This window comes from Myodes glareolus, chromosome 10, assembly GCF_982192425.1.
Source record: "Myodes glareolus chromosome 10, mMyoGla1.1, whole genome shotgun sequence".
NCBI classification, from domain to species: domain Eukaryota; kingdom Metazoa; phylum Chordata; class Mammalia; order Rodentia; family Cricetidae; genus Myodes; species Myodes glareolus.
The window spans coordinates 24,628,644-24,650,634 of NC_142035.1; the positions used below are offsets into that span (position 1 = coordinate 24,628,644).

The 21,991-nt window shown below is 50.9% G+C and overlaps 1 protein-coding gene across 1 annotated transcript; it reads left to right on the forward strand.

Moving 5' to 3' along the window:
* The first annotated feature begins 11,237 nt into the window (after positions 1-11,237).
* E2f1 (E2F transcription factor 1) lies at positions 11,238-21,753 on the forward strand. The gene is made up of 7 exons (XM_085697185.2): positions 11,238-11,608; positions 16,674-16,764; positions 17,080-17,299; positions 18,014-18,166; positions 19,744-19,858; positions 19,953-20,172; positions 20,272-21,753. Exons 1-7 carry the CDS (start codon positions 11,354-11,356, stop codon positions 20,517-20,519), a joined length of 1,302 nt encoding a protein of 433 aa, XP_085553311.2. The 5' UTR covers positions 11,238-11,353; the 3' UTR covers positions 20,520-21,753.
* Positions 21,754-21,991: the final 238 nt, after the last annotated feature.

Genomic DNA, 21,991 nt, shown 5'->3' on the forward strand with positions numbered 1-21,991 from the left:
TATTTCAGTGATAAAACACCACGAACAAAAGCAACTTGGGGAGGGAAGTGTTCATTTCATCTTCTGACTACTCAGATCCTACCCAGTCGCTGAGGAAGTCAGGCAGGAGTTAAAGGCAGAAACTGAAGGGGAAGCCATGAAGGAACGCTGCCCTGGTGGCTCCCCCGGGCTTGTTCCCTACTAGCTTGCTCAGTTTGTTATCTTATATTCCCAGGACCGCCTGTCCAAGGATGGCACTGGCCCCTCCCAGGTCAGTCATTAATCAAGACGTACCCTATGGACACGCCCACAGACCAATCTGATGGAGGCATTTTCTCAAGACATGCCCTGTGGACATGCCCACAGATCAATCTGATGGAGGCATTTTCTCAATTGAGCTTTATCTTCTCAGAAACTCAAGTTCATGTCAAGTTGACAAAAAAAAAAAAAACCCTAACCAGAATATTCAGTCTGGCCTACATATGACCATCTCAAAAACCAAGGGGCTTAGTGTTAAGAGCTTGTACTGCTCTTGCAGAGGCTGAGTTCAATTCCGAGCACCTACACCTGATGCCATGAGCACCCACACTCATAGACACACCTTACCCCAGATATACACAAAATTTAAAATAAAGTATTTTGAAGGATGGGTATCATGCATGCATACACCTTTAATACCAGCATTGGGGATGGGCAGTAAGTTGTGAATTCAAGGCCACCTTGGTCTGCATAGTGAGTTCCAGGACAGCCAGGATTCTATAGAGAGACCCTGTCTCAAAAACAAAAACAAGGAAGGGCTGGAGAGATGGCTCAGTGGTTAAGAGCATTGCCTGCTCTTCCAAAGGTCCTGAGTTCAATTCCCAGCAACCACATGGGCTCACAACCATCTGTAATGAAGTCTGGTTCCCTCTTCTGGCCTGCAGGCATACACACAGACAGAATATTGTATATACAATAAATAAATAAATATTTTTTAAAAATTCTCTTTTGGGCTAAGGATGCAGCTCAGTGGTACAGAATTTGTCACCTGCCTAACCAGTTGTAAGTTGAGACTGTTTCTCAGCTGCCCAGACCCGAATAATCACACAGAAACTGTATTAATTACAACACTGTTCAGCCATTGACTCATGCATATTCCTAGCTAGCTCTTACATCTTAAATTAACCCATTTCTATTCATCTGTGTATCACCACAAGGCTGTTACCAATAAGGTTCTGTTCTCATGTCTGTCTCCTTCGGCAGCTACATGGCATCTTCTTTGTTCCACTTACTCTCTTTCTATATCTCTGTTTGGGTTTCCTGCCTGGCTTTGCTCTGCTAAGCCATTGGCCTAAACAGCTTTACTTATTAACCAATGGTAATAAAACATATTCACAGCATACAGAGGGGAATCCCACATTGAGTTGTGACTTATGGATATATATTCCTTTTATTGTTTTAGTTTATTATCATTGTTGTTGATATTTTGAAATAAGCTCTCACTATATAAACCTAATTTATTTTAATTAATTGATCTAAAACTTTGTTAGACCAGACTGTCTCTGCATTCAGACATCCTTCTGCTTCGGCCTCCCAAGTGCTGGGTTATAGTCAAACACAATATAACCCTCTTCTTCCTCCTGCTGCTCCTCCTTTACATTAAATTAAAAAGTCTAGCTGGTTTCTGTCATACACATAATCTCAGGGTTCAAGACTAAAGAGATGGCTCAGCTTCTAGGGCATGTATTGCTCTTGCAGAGGACCCAAGTTCAGTTCCCAGCACCCACATCAGGTGATTCCCAAGGACCTCTAACTCCAGCTCCAGAGGATCTGATGCTTTGATTTCTATGACTACCTGTATTTACATGTGCGTACCACCCAACACATATACACATAGCTGAAAATAACGGATGATCAGTCATGGAGGCCGTGGCCCATATCTTTAGGAAGGTAGAGCTCTGCGAATTCGAGACCAGCCAGGACTACACAGCAAGTTCCAGTCCAGCCAAAGTTACATAAAAAGACACCACCTCAAAAAGTACAAATACAAAACCAAACAGGGGCAGTGGTGGCGCATGCCTTTTGTCCCAGCACTCAGGGAAGCAGAGGCAGGTGAATCTCTGTGACTTTGAGGACAGCCTGGTCTACAGAGCAGGTTCCAGGACAGTCAGAGCTACAAAGAGAAACCCTATCTCAAAAAACAAAACAGAAACAAAAAAGAAAAACAAAACAAAAGAAGCAAAGAAAATGTATATGTAATCCCAGGACCTCTGGGTGAGGCTGGAAGATCACAAATTTGAAGCTGGAGCATCAGTAGCAAGAGCCTATCTTTTTTTCTCTTCTTTTCTTTTCTTTTCTTTGGATTTTATTTTTGTTTTTGTTTTTGTTTTGAGACAGAATTTCTCTGTGTAACAGCCCCAGCTGTCCTGGAACTCACGCGGTAGATCAGGCTGGCCTCGAGCTCACAGAGATCCACCTGCCTCTGCCCCCCAAGTGCTGGGATTAAAGGTGTGTGTCACCACTGTCCAGCGCAAGATTCTATCTCAAAACACAAAAACAACCAATAAACTAAAAAACTAACAAAAGAGGGGTTGGAGAGATGGCTCAGAGGTTAAGAGCACTGCCTGCTCTTCCAAAGGTCCTGAGTTCAATTCCCAGCAACCACATGGTGGCTCACAACCATCTGTAATGAGGTCTGGTGCCCTCTTCTGGCCTTCGGGCATACATGCAGACAGAATATTGTATACATAATAAATAAATAAATATTTAAAAAAAAAAACTAACAAAAGAAAGAAAAAAACCCAGGCATGGTGGTATGTCCTTGTAACCCCAACACTCAGGAGGCAGAGCCCACATGCTTGAGGCCAGCCTGGAGGACATATTGAGTTACAGGCCTGGACTACACAGGGAAACCCTTGCTTAGCACAACAAAAATCCAAACCAAAACTGAAAACTTTCTGTGACTTACAGGCACAATGAGCCTGGCCATCAACCTGGACACCCGCAGTGGGCACGTGACACGCCTAGGGAAAGCACCGGGCCTGAGCCAGGGAATACCAGTGTGGTGTGAGTTACCTTTGGCAAAGACTTTTCTGCCTTCATGGGAAGAACAGAGCACAGGAGCTCAGGGTGCCAGCCAGGAGCCCTGTGGTACAGGGTGGACGCCCTAGTGAAGGAAGAGCAGGTGGATCTGGGGTGTCCTTGGAGAAGGGCACAGAAGGGTGAGAGAGATGAGGGGGCCGTGAATAGCCCTCATGTCTCTCTGCTTTGGAGTTTATCTCTGGCCAAGAGAGAGGCCCTGGACCTAGTGCCCCTCCCCTGTTCCTCTTCAATCCTCCCCTGCCCTTCATGGCCCTTCTGAGGCCAGCCGCCTACCAGACCCCTGGCATGCCAGGCTTCGCAGCTGGCCCTGATTGTCATTGCTCCCCAGGGAGTCATGGGAACACACTCCCCCTGCCCTCTTCACCCCCCTCTTCCCAGACAAGGCCAGACCCTAACAATGCCCCCTCAGCCAGCCAGTGGCCTGGACACAATGCCCCTGTTTCGGTTCATTGCCAGCCCCAGGAGCCCTGCTGGGTTTCCTGGCCTGTTTGGCATATATATAACTCTGGCTTCCAGAGGAGATTTTTTTTTTTTATTTAAAAATAGTGTGTGGGCGGGTATGGGGGGGGGCTGGATGGCTCTGGCTTTTCCAGTGAATATCTTAGTATATTCTAAAACGTCTTTCTTTCCCGGCGCTTTGCCCTTTCCACTCTCCTCCATAGCTGCAGCTGTCCTTCACCTGTCAACCTGGGCCCCAACACAGGTGTCAACTACAAAAAGAAAGAAAAACGGTTGCTCCATGGTGGCCAGCATCTGCTGACGCTGAAGACCATGGTGGTAAACTGAGGGCTGACGACATGGCAAGGGCTGGGGCCTGCACATGTGTGTCCAAGGGATGGAAACCAGAGTTCTGCAGAGAGCGAGCTTGGCTTCTCCCACTGATATCACTCCCAGCCCCACCAGGCATGTGCTGTAGACGGTAGCTCACCACCTCTAAGAAGCCGCTCAGCACCTGAGATACATGAGCATTCTGTTCCCTAACAAGGAAAAAGGGGCTGGGGTCTAGCTGAGTACCAGCACTGCCTAGCATCCAGCGTGCACAGGGCCTCCGATTCTCAGCACCAGAAAAGAGAGGAGGGGGAGGGTGGGAGTATTAGAGAGAGTGGGAGAGAGAAAGGAGGAGACATAAAGAATTTCAGAGATGTTAAAATATGAAAAAGTTTCAGGACCCAGGTATGGTGTGCATACCTACAATCTTAGCATTTAGAAGCTGGGAGACTAGCGAATCAGGAGTTCGAGGTCATGCTCAGTTACATGACATCCCTTGTCTCTTTCCTCCCTGCCCCCAGAAAAGGTCCAGGATCAGTGGAATAGGGGATTGTCTCCGTAGCACACTCCATTGTCCTCCAAACGTATCTCCCCTCCCTGTCTCTGGGCCTGTCTGTGACTCACAGGGCTATTTTGAACAGCTCTCCTGTTCTCCAGGTGAGCAAGAGTAGTTTTTTCTTTCTAATCTCAAAATGAAATCTCAAAATGAAAAGGTAGAGAAACTGCCTCACTCTCCATCGAGTGTGTGTGTGTGTGTGTGTGTGTGTGTGTGTGTGTGTGTGTGCGTGCGTGCGTGCCTATATGTGCTTGCGTGTGTGTGCGTGCACACACATGCACACATGAGTGCATGTTTGAGTAAGGGTCTCATACAGCCCATGTTGGTCTTGAATTCACCATGCAGCTCATATTGTTCTTGACCTCCTGACTTTCCTGCCTCTGTCTCTCAAGAACTGAGATTGTAGGTGTGCACCCTCTTGCACACATCTATTGAGAGTGTCTCATTCCTATTTTATACATCTATATCTATATATCTATATCTCTATCTGTTTTTTAGAAAGGGCCTCACTATGTAGCCTTGTTGGCCTGGAACCTGCTATGTAGACAAAGCTGGCCTTGAATCTGTAGAGATCCTTCTGCCATTACATCCAAAGAAAATACATTTTTAACATTTATTTCTGTGGGGAGTGTGTGTATGTGGGTGAACATTTTCTTTTCCTTCCTTGACATGAATTCTAGGGCCCTTCTGCTGACGGAACTCCAGTCCTCAGGACTGTTGGCAGGCCGGCTCACTGTCCTTTTATTACTTTTAAAGGTTTTTAAGATTTATTTATTTTATTTTATGTGTATGAATATTTTGATACCCTGTCTTAAATTTTTTATTTTATTTGTGTGTGTGTGTGTGTGTGTGTGTGCGTGCACGCGTGAGTGTATATGTGTGAAGGTGCCCATAGATGCTGGATCCCTGGAGCTGGAGTTATGGAAGATTGTGAGCAGACCTAAGTGGGTGCTGAGAACCAAGTTCGAGTCCTCTGGAAGAGTAGTACAAACTCGTTTTGTTTGGTTTGGTTTTTCCAGACAGGGTTACTCTGTGCAGTCCTGGCTGTCCTGGAACTCCTCTGTAGACCAGGCTGGCCTCGAACTCAGAGATCCACCTATCTCTGCCTCAGAGTGTTGGGATTAAAGGCCAAGCCACCACCACCTGGCTTCATCTCCATACTAAATAGCAGCTGACATTGCATTGAGTGCTCTTGGCACATTAGGTACTGCTCTAAGCACCCGGCAGCTCATTCACTATAGCAACAGCCCTCGCTATCAGACAAACATTATTATTATCATGATTTTATTACTCCCATTTACAGATGAAGAATCAGAGCCATTGGCTCTAAGAATCTCCTGCCTCATCAATGTGCCCTGGTTAGGGCAAGCATGAAGTCACTCTGTATGGTTTGCTCTCTCCTGGGAGAGGCCTGATCCCTCAGACCTTTACCCCACTGAGCATATGGGCTGACTGATGGCCAGAGCTGCACAGGGACCCCAGCAATATCTACCTTCCCTATACTCCCACATCTGTATCTCATCCCTCATGGCCTGCCAAGGGAGCAGTTGTGCTGGAACCAATCAGTTCCGTGCAGTATCTTATCAATAGTGTTGTGACATTTACTCTGTGCCCCACCTGGAACATCAGCGCAAGTATGGTCAGAGTAAGGGAGCAAGGCAAGCCAGGAAGTGCATATGGGGGTGGGGGTGGGGGGCGGGACATGACGGTGTCACAGGAACTGATCGGTGCCTAGATGGCCGGCCTGGTTAGTATTGTCAGCTATGACAGGTTTTGTTTTTGTTTCACTTTGAGACAGGGGTGAGTGTAGCCCATGCTAGCCCTGAACTTGCTGTGTAGTCAAGGGTATCTTCACACTTGTGATCCTTCTGCCTCCATCTCCCTAGTGCTGGGATTACAGGTGTGCACCACCACAAGTTTTAAGCCGAGCTGGAGATGGATCCCAGGCCTTTGTGCGTGCTACGCAAGCAGTCTCAGGCACGGGGTTACAGCCCCAGACTCTATGGCTGGTTTTGTCAGGAAGCCAGGCGCTTGCAGTTCCACAGTAAGTCATTCTGTAGACCAGTTTGAAGAATCTCCTTGCCATGTTCTCTTCATCTGACCCTGACACCCATCTCAGAACAGTTACCCCACATTCCAGGGCTGGGGAACACACAGCCCTTCCAGAAGTACCTCACTGTGCCTTGTCACCCAGCCAGGATGAGGGCTCTGAATGCTTGCCTTTGTATGAGACCACCTCTCCAGCGGGCAGGGGGCCTACTCAACCAGAGCTGGCATGGTGACAGACCATCTCTAGGGACAGTAAACTGCCAGTCAGTGTAGCATCCTGGGATCACTCAAGGGGAAGGAGGAACCGCAGATGCAGAACTCCTCCGTGCCTTCTGCCAGGACTCAACAATGGACGTCTCTGTGCCCCTTACTAACATGGAGTCCCCATAGAGACATTTCTCCTAATTATGTATTCCCTGTATTGATGGGACACTCGTGTTTAGAATTTTTCTTTCAAGCTAAGAATGTATATGTACGGGGGGTTGGTGTGGAATAAATAGCTTTCAATTATCTCCGTCACTTGTCAAACTTCTTAATGAGCATATTGTGCTGGTCCATGGAAGCCATCCGATTCCTCAGCCTTGCCCTGGCTGCAGGCTCCAAGTGTCTCGGCTGCGGCTGCGTGGCCTGTGACTCCCCAGACCCGACAATGGCAAACACACACTAGGTGTTCAGTAGACACCGTGGCACGGAAGAGAGCGTCTCAAGGGAAATGAGAGGCGTGGACTGAGAGAGGTCTAGCCTCTGCTGCATGACTCTGCATCTGTTTTGTTTGTTTTTTGCTTTTCGAGACAGGTTTCGAGACAGGGTTTCTCCGTGTAGCCCTGGCTGTCTTGGAACTCACTCTGTAGACCAGGCTGGCCGTGAACCCAGAGATCCATCTGCCTCTGCTCTGGAGTGCTGGGATTAAAGGTGTGCGCCACCACTGCCCGGCCCGTTCTGCATCTCAGAAAGGACCAAAGACAAGATGGCTCCAGGTCCATGGCACAGGGCCAGGAGCTATTACCTCCACGGACTCCTTTAGAGAGGAAGTTGGCGTAGATGGTGGGAAGTGTAGGTACTAACCAAGCCAGAGTCCATCCTAATACCCTCTGAAAAGCACACATTATATCCTGACCTTGGTTCCTGGGACGTTAACAGAGACTGGCAACTATCAAGGGCAGCCCTGGATTTTTAGGAGGAGCAGGCTGTTTCTACCTCAGTTTGCTGTGTGACCTTGAGTTGTGAGGGACCCTCTCCGAGTCTCTTCCTTTCTGCATCCTACAGATAAGTAAGCTTCACTTAAGGGATTATGAGGTTGAGAGGAGACAAGCAATTGAAGTGGCTGCCCAGTGATGGTGGATTAGTTCTTGGACGCTGGTGCGCCTCGCCTCCAGAGAACTGCTGACATTGAGAACAGCCTTATCAGGATCTTCCAGGCTCTGGGCCAAGGGGCCTATCTCTCCGGCCCTTTTCAGCTGTCCACTATTAACAGATCCAAAACCCTTATCTCGTCTTCCTTTTCCCTCAGGGAATTCTGGTCTTCACCCCACACTCCTTTTTGCTGCTCAGCACCTGAGTTGGTGGGAATGAGGAACCCTCTGTCTCCTCAGGGGTGGACTTGAGATTTTTTTTTTAATTTTTTTAAGAAAGGGTCTCACTACGTAACTGTGACTGGCCTGGAACTCATTACTAGACCAGGCTGACCTTGACTTCACAGAAATCCACCTACCTTTACCTCCTGCACGTTGGGATTAAAGGCACACAACACCTTGTCTAGCATAAGCTTGGCCCCTGTTTTTAATGCTGGATTAAGATTTTCCCTCTGTGACCCAGCTGTCCTTGAATCTGTATATTCGGACGGGGGGGATCTTCCCATGGCAGCCTCCTGAGTACCCGGGGCTGCAGGCTTGTGCAGGATGTATAACTGAAATTTTTGGGAAGATGAGCCTTGGTCTCTCCAACCCTGGGTAGTGTAATCTTTTAACCTACTAGGTAAACACAGCTTAATCATTCTAAAATGGGGCAATATTATGTTTCCCCCCTCAACAACCATCTTGATCCTTGACATATAACAGATGCTCAGTCAGTGTTTGTCGAATGACTATTGAGCAGTTTTTCAAAAGCGAGTGTCATTGTTAATGGGTCCCCTAGGAAAGCCCAGAGAAAGGAAGTGCTCCATCTGGAACCAGTCTGTGCCAACCTCTCCCCGCCCTCATCAGTCAAGTGTCTGCCCTGGTTGTGCTGAATGAGATCTAGCCCTCAGCTTTTCTACCGTGGTGTTGGGGGTGAACAGCACAGACGTGGGGACAGGCAGACCCCAGGGCTAGGGATCCAGTGTGGGCCAGCTTCTGTCACTAGCTGGGCTTATGAGCACCATTTCTGAATGAGCTTCATTTTCCCATCTGTGCAGAGGCTCGTATGCTCTCGTGGTCCTTCCCAGTTCTGACACATCCCAGGATTGGTAATGAGTAACTTCACAAACTGTTCACGAGAAAGACACTCTTGGTATCTTCCAAAGCACCTCAGAGTCTATAGAAGACTGTCTAGTCCTTATGCCTTCATCTCTGGAGAACTTGAGGAGACTGAAGCAAGGTCTAGGTGCCCATCTTTTACAGGAAACTGAACTGAAACCCACCCTTGAGAGCTTCAGTGTGCTTGTTTTCAAACAGGATCTCACTTAGCCCTGGCTGCCTGTGTAGCCACGGATGGTCTGGAACTTCTAATCTTCCTGCATCAACCTGTTGGGATTAGAGGTGTATGCAGCTATATCCAGTTGTGGGAACTGTAATTTTTGGCTCCCCTCCACATGTTTATTATAAAGATATATCAATTTGTTGTCAAAGATAAACACATTCTCTGGAATGGGCACAAGTGTCCTTTGCATTTTTTTAAAGATCTTATTTATTTTTGCTGTATATAGCCTAGGCTATCCTGGGACTTAAGCTTTTCCGGCCTCGGCCTTCTAAATGCTGAAAATACAAGTGTATTTCTCGAGAAGTTGCTTGAAAAATGCACATTCCTGAGCTCTAGGAGATTCTAAACTGGATCTGGGTGTGGTGGCACAGACTTGCGAGCAAACACTCAGGAAGCCGAGGCAGGAAGATTACCTTGATTCAGTTTGGGCAACCTACCAAGATTCTGTCTCTTAAAAAAACACAAAACAAAACAAAAACAAAATGTAAGCCAGGTGTAGTGGGGCACCCTTATAATCCCAGCACTTGGGAGACAGAAACAAATGGGTCTCTCTCTGAGTTCAAGGCCAGTCTGGTCTACGTAGGGAGTTCCAGGGCAGTCAGAGCTAGAGTAAGACCCTGTCTTGAAACAACAATCAAAATAAAACGAAACAAATCCCCAAAACAAAAGACCCAAGAGGTGGTGCGGAGGGCTGGGGAAGGGTGGGAGGTAGGGATTGATTCTAAATTGGCCAGGTTGGGGTAGCCCAAAGTTAAGAAAAGCCCTGTCATTTCGGAAGCCTTGGGAAATCACAGCCTGCTCGTTGCTTCCTTGCTCACTTCTGCTCTCAGCCTCCATTTCTCTCATACCCAGAAAGGCTATGACAAACAGCCCCAGCTAGGTCAGCCCAAAGCAGAGTGGTCAGAGCTGGGGCAGAGAAAAAGTAGCATGGGGCAACGGAGCAAGGAACCCTGGGCTGAGAGCTCTCTGGAGGAAGCCATGCTGACACAGGTCTTGCTGTCTGTTACTCTTCTTGTGGCCACCCTGCCCCCAGTGCAGGAAGCTAGCAGGTCTTGTTAAACCTTTCACATCTCTGTTCCCAGAGTTGGCACGATGCCTAGCAGAGAGGACAATACTGGTCAGATGGGCTGACCTGAGCAATGAGAAATGGTGGAGATAGCCCAGGGCCTCAGGATTAAATGCACATCCGTGTGCACTCTCACCCTCTTACGCTGCCCTGCTGCCCTAAGTGAGGTCTCATGTGGAGATAATTTAATGGCCGATTCTCTACACGTTGCAAGCTTTTGCTGTTTCTCTTTCACTCTTTCCTTTTCACTGAGTCAGGAGGTCTGCACTCTGAGCAAGCTCTCAGACATTTCTGACTTATTAAGCCAGGGTCTCACTGTGTAGTCCTGGCTGGCCTGAAGGTCCGCTTGCCTCTGCCTAACAAGTGCTGGGATTAAAGGCAGGCGCCAGTGTGGAGTGGGCAAATGAATGAACGCAAACTGGGCGCTAGCTGCTGAAGGACTTTCAGCTAAAATCAGACTGCCATCAAAGCCATACATCCCTACCCACTTCCTGGCACCCCTCTTGGGCTTGGCTTCTAGGTGACAGGGATAGGGAAGAGCGCAGAGCTGTAAGCAAAAGGATTAACTGGTTTTTAGGAGCGGAGATGTGGCGGAAGCGAGCTTCGGAGGTGAGCCTAAGCGTGCAGAAGAGACAGTTTCTGGAATCTGAGCTGAGGGGGTGGAGGCCACAGGTTGAGAGCTAGGGGTCATGTGTCATGGGGGGGGACGCCTGCGGGACGTGCAGAAGCGAGTACGAAGTTTGTTCCGTTCTCCAGTCCCAGCCACCCACGAGTGGGCGGTGGAGGGGGCGGGGTCCCGGCGCCCACGCCTCCAGCAGGGCACGGCTGGAGGCAGAGGGGAGACGGCGCCCCGCACCGCCCGGACAAAGCCTGCGCGCGCCCCGCCCCGGGATTGGCCGCTCCGCCCCGGGTCCCGCCCTCCATCGCCGGCCCCAAACGCTGCGCCCAATGTCCTCCACCGGCGCCACCGCCGTCACAGCCGCCCCGGCCAATGGAGATGGCGCTCGGCGGCGCGTGGCTCTTTCGCGGCAAAAAGGATTTGGCGCGTAAAAGTGGCCCGGACTTTGCAGGCAGCGGCGGCCGGGGCGGAGCGGGATCGAGCCCTCGCCGCGGCCTGCAGCCATGGGCCCGCGCCGCCGCCGCCGCCTGCCTCCTGGGCCACGCGGGCCGTGAGCGCCATGGCCGTGGCCCCTGCGGGCGGCCAGCACGCGCCGGCGCTGGAGGCCCTGCTCGGGGCGGGCGCGCTGCGGCTGCTCGACTCCTCGCAGATCGTCATCATCTCCGCAGCGCCCGATGTCGGCGCCCCGCAGGTCCCCGCCGGCCCCGCCGCGCCGCCCTCCGGCCCCCGCGACCCCGACGTGCTGCTCTTCGCCACACCGCAGGCGCCCCGACCCGCGCCTAGTGCACCGCGTCCCGCTCTCGGCCGCCCGCCGGTAGGGACCCTAGGCGCGGGCGGGGGAGGGGCGGGCTGCAGCGCTGGGCGGTGCGGAGCCTGGGCTGGGCCTCCGGGCTCCGCCCCGGGGCGCGCGGTGACAGACTGCCGGTCCCTGTTTGCTGCGCTTTGCTCTGGGCCTCAGCGTCCTCACCGGAGCGTCGGCGTCGTTGATGATAATGGTTCACGTGTAGGCAGCTGGTGCTTACTTAGTGCACGCCCAGCCTTTGGCACACTTAGACTCTTGGCCACAATTCTCAACTCTGCTGTGAGCTGGGTGTTGTCACGTGCCCATCTGCCAGAGGGAGGAACTGAGGCCCAGACAGGGAAGTGCTTCACGCAGCTGCAGGTGGTGGGACTAGTATTTTAACTGACGTCTGCAGGCTTGTAGCAGGACTTAGGGCTGGGTGGTGAGCACGGTTGCTTGTGGGAGGTGAAGTAGGGTGACTGTGGGCGACCCCTTAGGGAGACCCCTCCCCAAGGATATTGGATTGCCAGGTGCAGGCCTAGCCTTCCAGGCCTCTGGGGATAGGCTTCCTTACTGGGAGGCCTTCTCTACAGGGGCGGGGCGCTGGGCCAGCTGCTGCAACCCTTCCTCTGCCTGTCCTTCCATCTGCCACCCTTCCAGCCCCTGGTTGCCATGGAACTTTATTAATCAGGCGGGCAGACCCTCGAGCCTCTGGAAGACTGGGTGGGCTGGGCCCCTGAGATCTATGGAAGGGGCCTCCAGTGCCTGGAGACGTGGGAGGGAGATCCCTGGATAAAGTCTCCACTTATCCCCGAACAGCAAGTAGCTCAAGACCAGTTTAGGCTGGGGGCCTAGAAAAGGCAGCTGAGTCAGTGGAGAGTGGAAGCTTGGAACGTGGATCCAAGCAGGGGCAGGCGCAGGCACAGGGTGTGGGCCACCAACTTTATTGTGGGGGTGGAGCGGACAGGAGGGGGGTTCTCAGCAGGGGGCTTGGAGCAAATGGGAGGGGCAGGGCTCAGAGTAGAAGCTGTTCAACTGCTGATGGGGGTGTGGGTGGCAGCTGGTCCCTGAGGCATCTTGGGAAGGCCCATAGCCCCCTTGGCCCTGTGCCCAGTGCTGCCTTCCTTCCGGAATCACCAAGATGCTAATAATAATAACAATAGCAGCTTGGATTGTTCCGAGGATGTTTTGTGTGCCAGGCCCCGTGCTAAGCACTTCATCCACTTATCCCTGTGGCAGCCTTACTTTTTGATCCTTCTTATAGATGGGGAGCCTGAGGCCCAGAAATGGTGGAACTTCTCCCAACCATTCAGCCAGGGAGTGGTATTTCCTGATTGTTAATGGCCCTTCCTCCCAGTGAGATCTGGCTTGTTATTTGGTGGGTCAGCAAGCTTGCCTTACACTCCGGGGGGCCTGTGCTTGCAGATAGGAGCTTGAGGCCTGGCCAGGTAGTCTGCATTGGATGAAACATTCCCATTACTCCAGCTGACTTTGTGAGTCCCACCATGGCATGCTTGGTGCAGAGGTATTTAAGGGTCCCCTGCCCCCATGGTACTTAAGGGCCAGCCAACATTTTCTGTGGGAGAGGCTGACAACATCCTGGAGCCAAAGGCCGAGAATGCAAATCTGGATTTTGGCCTCTACTGACTTTGCTCTGGCATTTTGGGGGCAGTCCTTGAAATAAGCTACAGGCTTGGCTTCTACCCAGTAAGCACTTGCTGAATGCTTCCTGTGTACAGAACTCCATGCAATTCAGACATTCCTCTCTGCCCTGCCTACCTCTACCTTGTCATAGCTGGTGTGTGTGTGTGTGTGTGAAGAGGTGTGTAGGTGTAGATCCTGTAGGAGGAAAGCGAAGACAGCAGAATCGCCTCATGTTCAAGGCCAGCCAGGGTTACATAGTGAAACATTGCCTTAAAAGTAAATTAATTTTTAAAGATAAATGTGTTCGGGGGCTGGAGAGATGGCTTAGGGCATCTGGCTGCTCATCCAGAGGACCCAGGTTCAATTCCCAGCACCCACGTGGCAGCTCACAACTGTCTGCAACTCCAAGATCTGACACCCTCACACAGACACACATGCAGGCAAAACAACAATGCAAATAAATAAATAAATAAATGAAAGCGTGCTCTGCTGTGACAGAGTTTGGATCCCAGCACCTACATTGAGGTCGTCGATGCCTGTATAACTCCAGCTTCAAGGGATTTGATGGTGTTTTCTGCCCCATATTCATATATACTCAAACACACAAATATCTTAAAGAGTAAATTAATTAAATAAAAATATATCAAAATGCCAAGTCTATCTTGGCTATTGGCATATCTTATAATCCAGGCAGATGAGAACCAGGGTACTGACTCCCGTTCAGTGCCAGCCTACTCTAAAAGACCTCCTTACAAAGCTGGTAGCAAGAGGCTGAGTTTCCCATTATACACGAATACTTGTGTACTGTAGGAAGTACCTAGTACTGTACATTAAGTGCGGAAAACAGAGTAGAAAGCCATTTGTAGCCCAGGACACTTGTTTTAGGTGGGACATTTTCATCATACGTATTCCTGGCTGGTCACTGCCTACTGAGTGCTGTTGGGGATTGAACCCAGGATTTACGGTATGCTGAACAAACACTCTGCCAGTCTTCAGAATTTTTTTTTAAATAGTTCTAAAAATTGCTGTGAGCCAGGTGTGATGACAGTTCTTACAAAGTAGAGGGGTAAGTTCAGGAGTTCAAGGCTTTCCTCAGCTGCCTGTCGTGCTTGAGGCCAGCCTGGGCTATTTGAAACCGATCCATGTTCAGAAAGTACGTCATTCTCATTGCCCTGGCTCTCCCACAGGAGGGCTGCTGTTCCTGAAACACACTCTGTTAGGAGCTCAACTAGAGAACAGCCCCTGAGATTTTTAATCCAGGAAGAGACCGTCTATGTATTAACCTGCCACAGTGGTTTCCTTGTGTGCCTGTGAGAGCGTTCTGCGTTGGCCTGGGCCTGCGCAGTATTTCACTGAGATGAGATGATGCATGCTGTCCCAGGGTTTGTGAAATGTGCAGTGTCTGTGACCCTTCTATGGATGGCTGTGTTTGAGTCATTCAGCTGTGTGCACCGGTGTTTAGGATATCTGTGCTAGGGTTGTCTAGAGAAGAGTGACAGAAATGGGCATCTATCTGTTTGGCAAGGGCCAGGATGCTGAGAGAAGGCATTCCCAGCTAGCTTGTATGTGGGGGTCTTGCTCCTGAGTAGGGCTTATGCGGCCCATTGGGGTGCATATCTTGAATTTCTCCCTGGCTACAGGCGAAGCCAAGGTGGAGACCACCATAATAGGCTCTGCTATCAGGCAAGAGTTTGGTGAGGAAATGCAGGGAAATGCCCTACACAGACAGCATAGGCCATGTCTGCCTGCACGTGTTCCTCTCTTCCTCGTGTGTCGTCATAGTCCTTGGCTCCCAGGAGTCAGTGGCTGCATGAGGGGTGGGAAGTCTAGTCAGCACCTGTTGACTGACATTGCGGAACGACACTGTGTCTGAGGGGAGGGGTAGGCAGGAAAGACAGACGCCTCTGCAGCACTTCGTGGATGTGGGGAAATACTGGGTTTGAGGCAGTCCAGACAGAAGGGTAACTAATGTCTCTCTGAAGTGATTGTTACAGGGGTCCTGCTGGAGGGCGCTCCAGGTGTGAGGAGGCGGGCAGAGGGTAAACCTGAGAGGCAGGGATTGGGAGAAGTCCATCTCCTCAGTTCTTAGGAGGAAGGCTTTGCCGAGGCAGAGATGTGGAGGGAGACCAGCACTGGGACAGCTGGACCGCCGCGTGTGTGTCTCTGTGTGTGTGTCTCAATGGCTGTGTGTGTCTTTGTGTGTCTGTGTGTGTGTGTGTGTCTCAATGGCTCTGTCTCTGTGTGTGTGTGTGTCTCAATGGCTGTGGGTAGCATTCTTGGCAAATGGAGGTGACAGGTGGTGAGCCAGGTTGAAAGTGGGTTCAGCTGAGAAAGGCCTGTGGCTGGGGAGAGGACAGCAGGCCTGGTCCCGTTAGGGTATCCTGTCTATTGGAGGGATCTCAGGGTCCTTTCCATCTCTGCGTGTCTAGCCTAAACTGGAGGGCATGGGGAGTGGCAGCTTGGGGTTTTTCTCAGACAAACCTGGGTAGGAATTGTGGCTCTGTCATTTCCTGACTGATCTTGAATATGGGTTGCTTGTATCCGCAAAGTGGAGCCATTGCGGTGTTGCCGGTCCAAAGGCACCAGCTGCTGCCATGGTTATAGATGCGCAAATGAGTTAAAAATTAGAGACGTGCCTTATTTGTCCTAGGGACCTTACCCTTATTTGGTGACTTCTGTGGTCTCTGTGGGCCAGGACTGAAGGGAGATTCAGCTGGTGCTTCTGGCCTGGGATGGAACCTGCTGCAGACAGAAAACGGCTTGGTTGTAATAGGAAGGCAGGACTAAGGCTGAAGGATTTGCTTCCAAGCTTGTGATCCTCCTCACCTAGGGGAGCTCCCGGCTCTTGGCCGGCGGGGCTTATCTTTGGGGCTGGATGGGCGGATGACACAGGAGCTTTTCTCCTGCCCCTTTCTGCCTGTAGGAGAAGGTCCAGGGCCTCAGTGACCGGTCTCAGAAGTGACACCATCACTTCTGGCTGGCATTTAAGAGGAAGGAAGTCAGCACTTGTCTTTGAAAGAGGTATCGGAAGTAGCAGGTCCTGGTGGCATGTGCCTGTAAGCCCATTATTTGAGAGGTAGAGGCAGGAAGAAGAATGGTTCAAGGTTATTCTTGGCTACACAGTGAATTTGAGGTCAATCTGGGCTATATAGTTGTAGGAACTGAGAAGACTAAATGGTAGATTGTGTTAGTGTGCGCAGGGCTCCCGTTTTAATCTCTAGCATCACAGCGATGCCTTGCTCTTGGCTGGTGTATTATAAAAAACACCTGTTGAACCTAAAACTTGAACTCGATCTTCAGTCGTGCGCTTGAATGATTTGTATGGTAGGATAACCGAATGCTTAGGATCTGTCTCTGCTTGCATACCTAGGCATCCTGATAGAGAAGATAGGACTGGAGTGCCAAGCCCTCAGCTAAGCCTTTCGTGTGGTCTCTTCCTGTGTTTCTGCTACAGGTGAAACGGAGGCTGGATCTGGAAACTGACCATCAGTATCTGGCTGGGAGCAGCGGGCCGTTCCGGGGCAGAGGCCGCCACCCAGGGAAAGGTGCTGGTTGATTCTGGCTTCCCAGGCTCAGATTTGGGGGTGGGCATGCTTGTAGACTCTGGGGCCCCAGCAGGCAGCTGGAATGGCTGGCTGACATGACTTCCTCAGGCCTTGGAGGTGGGGAGTTCCCCAGCCACAGAGGAATGCTTTGGTTGGCAGACAGCAGACACAGGGCCTTTCTGCTTGGCCTGGCTAAGAGGAAGGAGCCCTCCGCCTTCCACCTCATCTTGCTACCCTGCAGTGCTAGGGAGACAGGACTGTTGGGGCAGGCTGCGAGTTTGAGAAGCCCTGCCTAGCCTAACCCCTGCCCCCCAGGTGTGAAATCTCCAGGGGAGAAGTCACGCTATGAGACATCATTAAATCTGACCACCAAACGCTTCTTGGAGCTGCTGAGCCGTTCAGCTGACGGTGTTGTTGACCTGAACTGGGCGGCTGAGGTGCTGAAAGTGCAGAAACGGCGCATCTATGACATCACCAATGTCCTTGAGGGCATCCAGCTCATTGCCAAGAAGTCCAAGAATCAGATCCAGTGGCTGTAAGTACTGACCAGTCAGGTGGGCTGGTGGCAGCCAGACCGGGCCTATAGTGACTTCCTGCATTCCTAACTGCTGGGAAACCAATGTCCGAGGAGAGGTGTCTTCCCTGGGTGATAGAGGAGGAGGGGTATACAGATCTCATAGATCTAGCTCCCTATGGCTGTACAAGGTGTCCTGTCTAGTAAACACACATTCACCCGGTGAAGGTTCCCTATTCCCTTTCCCAGTGCTGCCCATTTTTTGGTCACTGTGCAACGATCATTCCAGCTTTTGCTGTCAACATGGAGGTCGGCCTTACAGCTGTTTTAGACTTCTCCCTTATGCTTCCCTCTCTCCCCAGGCATCCTACTGGTCTCTGTGGCACAACTGCCTTCTTGGTTTTTGATGGATCATTCTTCATTCTGTATTATCTTGTCATTGTGTAGCATGTGTGTGCTGTTCTTTTCTTCCCGGGCTCCCTGGTGGGGCTATGTATCTGCCGACAGACCAGGCATTTTACTAAGCCCATGCCAGTCTAACTTGGAGCTGAGCTGGGGAGCCGAGCCGGGGAGCGGCGCCAGAGAGGGGAAAGACTCGCCCACTTCTCACAGAACAGTGGTGGCAGACGGCCTTGGGTGCCAAGACTGGTGGATGGAGCCCGAGGGCAGCTGCTAACTCTTCTCTGGTGGATGGAGCCCGAGGGCAGCTGCTAACTCTTCTCTGGCTTCCTGCAGAGGCAGCCACACCATGGTGGGGATCAGCAAGCGACTTGAAAGCCTGACCCAAGACCTACAGCAGCTGCAGGAGAGCGAGCAGCAGCTAGATCACCTGATGCACATCTGTACCACACAGCTGCAGCTGCTTTCTGAGGACTCAGACAGCCAGCGATATCCTTGAGTTGGCAGGGAGCATGGAAGACAGGCTTGGCCGGTGGTCGCACCACACTGAGACCACAGAGGTTACCCAGGGCTCTGGATTCTAAAGGATTCTGGCTTTGGAAGCAATGCCTGCATTTACTCACCATAGGACACTGAACAAGTTACTTGGCTTTTATGGGCCTAAGCTTCATCTGTAAAAGAGGATAGTGATCCATTTCCAAAGTTATACATATTAAAAAAGAAAACTGGGTGGTGGTGACACGTACCTTTAAACCCAGCGCTCGAGGGGCAGGTGCTCACTGTGAATTAGAGGCCAGCCTGGTCTCTAGAGTAGGTTCCAGGACAGCCAGGGCTACACACAGAAGCCCTGTCTTGAAATACAACAACAACAAAAAGAAAGGAAGGAAGGAAGGAAGAAGGAAAGAAAGAAAGAAAGAAAGAAAGAGAAAGGGCTTATAAGATGGCTTGATGAGAAAAGGTGCTTTTGGCCAGTCCTGACCATCTGAGTTTAAGATGGAAGGAGGGAACTTCCCAGTGGAAGGAGGGAACTGACTCCTGTAGGCTGTCCTCTGACCTGCACATGTGCATGCATACACACACAAACACACACACACACACCTGTGGCATGTGTGTGCATGTACACAAAGATACAATGTAAGTAATAAGTTTTAAAATAAGTAATACATATTTAAAGAAGCCCAGAATTGGAGAGTTGGCTCAGCACTTAAGAGCGCTTTTGTTTTCGCAGAGGACCCAAGTTCAATTCCTTGCATCCACATGGTGGCTCACAACTGTTTGTAACTCTAGTCCCAGTGCATCTGATGCCCTCTTCTGACCTCTGAAGGCAGCAGGTACATGCGTGGTGCACATACATATCAAAACTCATACACAGAAAAGCTCAGGCTGGGTGTGGTGGTACATGCCTTTAAAATCCCAGCACTTGGGAGGCAGAAGCAAGTAGATATCTGACCTCAAGGCCAGCGTGCTTTGCATATTTCCAGGCTAGCCAGGGATACACAATGAGACCCTTTCTCAACAAAGCAAAGATACGTCCAGTATGATGCTTGTAATCCCAGGACCAAGTATGAGGCAGAAACTGCCACATATTCAAGGCCCATCAAGGCTATGTAGTGAAGCTGTCAATAAAAATAATACTGGAGTACACAGTGAGACCCTGTCATCAAAGAGAAAAGGCAGTACCAGCAGTGGCAAGCCTTTTCTTGGTCATTGATTTCGTGCCTGATTGTAGCTTCAAAGTTAAGACTATTTTTAATTCACAAAAAGAGACTTCATTAGAATATGTGTCTTTTTAGTAAATACCATTGATTAACAGCAAGATTATCAAAAGCAATTTCCATCTCCCAGCCTGGAGACCTGTTGAGCATTTTATGTGGAATTATTGCAGGCAGCCATTAGTTTAGAACTGGATGGGTAGTCTCTGTACAGATGTGGCAGTTGAGCTTAGGAGTGAGGCTCTGAGTACCTACTATGTACTGGGCTATGGGATGAGGAAGTCAAAACAAGAGTGACTATGTGGGCTGAGTCACGGGTTCCTCAAAGGTCAAATGGTCCTTGACTCCCCCAACCCTGGCCTATGTGACCTGCCAGGACCTTCGGAGCATAGCGGACCCTGCAGAACAGATGGTCATAGTGATCAAGGCCCCTCCTGAGACCCAACTACAAGCTGTGGATTCTGCAGAGGTGAGACTCGGGACGCCAGGCCTGACCAAGACAGGGTGGGCTGGGCTGATGGCCACCTGGACCTCAGTTTACCCTGACTGCTGCCTCTGTGCAGACATTTCAGGTCTCTCTTAAGAGCAAACAAGGCCCCATCGATGTTTTCCTGTGCCCCGAGGAGAGTTCAGGGGGCATCAGCCCTGGGAGGACCCCATGCCAAGAGACATCATCTGGGGAGGACCGGACCTCTGACTCTGGCACTGTAGGACCTCTACCATCACCTCCTTCCACATCCCCGACCTTGGATCCCAGCCAATCCCTGCTAGGCCTGGAGCAAGGTAGGTAGGACAGGTTCCGCTCTCCTGTTTGGGCAAGTCAGTCATGGTAGCCACTTTGCTGCTGGGCCAGCTCTAACCTGTAATGCCTGCTTTCCCCAGAACCAGTGTTGTCACGGATGGGCAGCCTGAGGACCCCCACGGAAGAAGACCATCTGTCACCGCTGGTGGCTGCTGACTCACTCCTGGAGCATGGTCGAGAAGACTTCTCTGCGCTCCTCCCTGGGGAGTTCATCAGCCTTTCCCCACCCCACGAGGCCCTTGACTACCACTTTGGCCTTGAGGAGGGTGAAGGCATCAGAGATCTCTTTGACTGTGACTTTGGGGATCTGACCCCTCTGGATTTCTGACAGAAGCCAGGGCGTCTGGAGATACCTACTCTGTCTGCAGCTTTGGAGCCTCCTGCCCTGGGCCATCCTTCCTGCCTCATTGGAAAAGCACGATTCATACCCTCTTCTCTGTGCAGTAGCTTCTAGCTCTGGGGTTTGGCTGCTGCCAGATGAGCAGACCAAAATGGGAAGGATTTTGTATGGTGCGTGTGTGCATGTGCACACGCATGTACACCCCACACTGCACACTGTGTACATGGGGTGTATTCTGTGTGTGTGTGCGTGCGTGTGCATGTGTGTGTGTACCGGGGAATGAAGGTGAACACATCTGTATGTGTGCTGCAGACACATCCTGGTGTGTCCACATGTGTGCATGAATCCATGTGTGCGCATTGGGGTGGGGGTGGGGCTCTAACTGCACTTTTGGTGTCCTTGCTGCAAAGGCCCTGTGAGGCCCAGGGTGGCTGCCTGCTCCCAGAATCCTGTGTCAGCCAGGCCAAGTGGGACAGCCGGCTTGGCTGGCTGGGATGGCAGGGCAGCAAGAGCACTGCTTAAAGGTTTTCCGATCGAAGCTTTAACGGAGCGTTTATTTATTTATCGAGGCCTCTGGCAAGCCCGGGGAATAAGCTAAGGGTGGGAGGGATATGGGGCTGATACCCCTACTTCCTATACTCTGAAGCAAGGGCAGCATCCCATAGCTTTTTTTTTTTTCTTTGCCCAACCCCAAAGGAGCTGAGGCCCAAGTAGTTTATTTATTGGGAAAGTAGGAGGCAGGAAACAGACTGACAGCCATGGGTGGGGAGGTGGTTCCCTTTGAGAAGGGTGTGCCAGCACCCTAGCTGTGCCCGTGTGGATTTGAGGTGGGAAAAGCGAGTGAGGGCCTTCACTGACAGGGTGGACAGGAGGGTGGGTGTGGGGCTCCTGTGTTTGGAGTACCCCTCCATTATCCTCCCCACCCTCCAATCTGCACTTTGATTTGTTTCTCAACAGTTCTGTTCCCTCCTGCTTTGATTTTAATAAATATTTTGATAGTGTTAGGGCTGGGTTTGGGACTCTACACTGGTGTGAGGCTAGGGTCGGAGGGATTACTCACTCCCTGTTCCTATGTGACCACTTGAGAGGAAGAAAACTGACCCGGCTACTAGTAGGAAGCCATGCATATTTCCTAAGTGCAGAAAAGGGAGCGTTAGAGTCGGCTTGCTGTGCGCCTTCCGGACATTTCTGAGCATTAGTAAAGATGCAACAACACGGTGAACTGTATTGTGTCAGATGCTTTTGCGTGTGTCTGTGTGTGTGTGTGTACGTACTAGCAGCATGTGTTCCTTCCTCTAGGCCTGTCTTGCAAGTGAGAACACCCAAAGTTTCCTGGAAGAGGTGCTGGGGCTGAGATCTGGGAGAAGAGCAGTGACTTGGGAATCCATGACGTGTTAATTCTTAAATGGAAGTCCTTTGAGCAGAGCGTCTACAATCCCTTTGACAATCTTGAGGGGCAC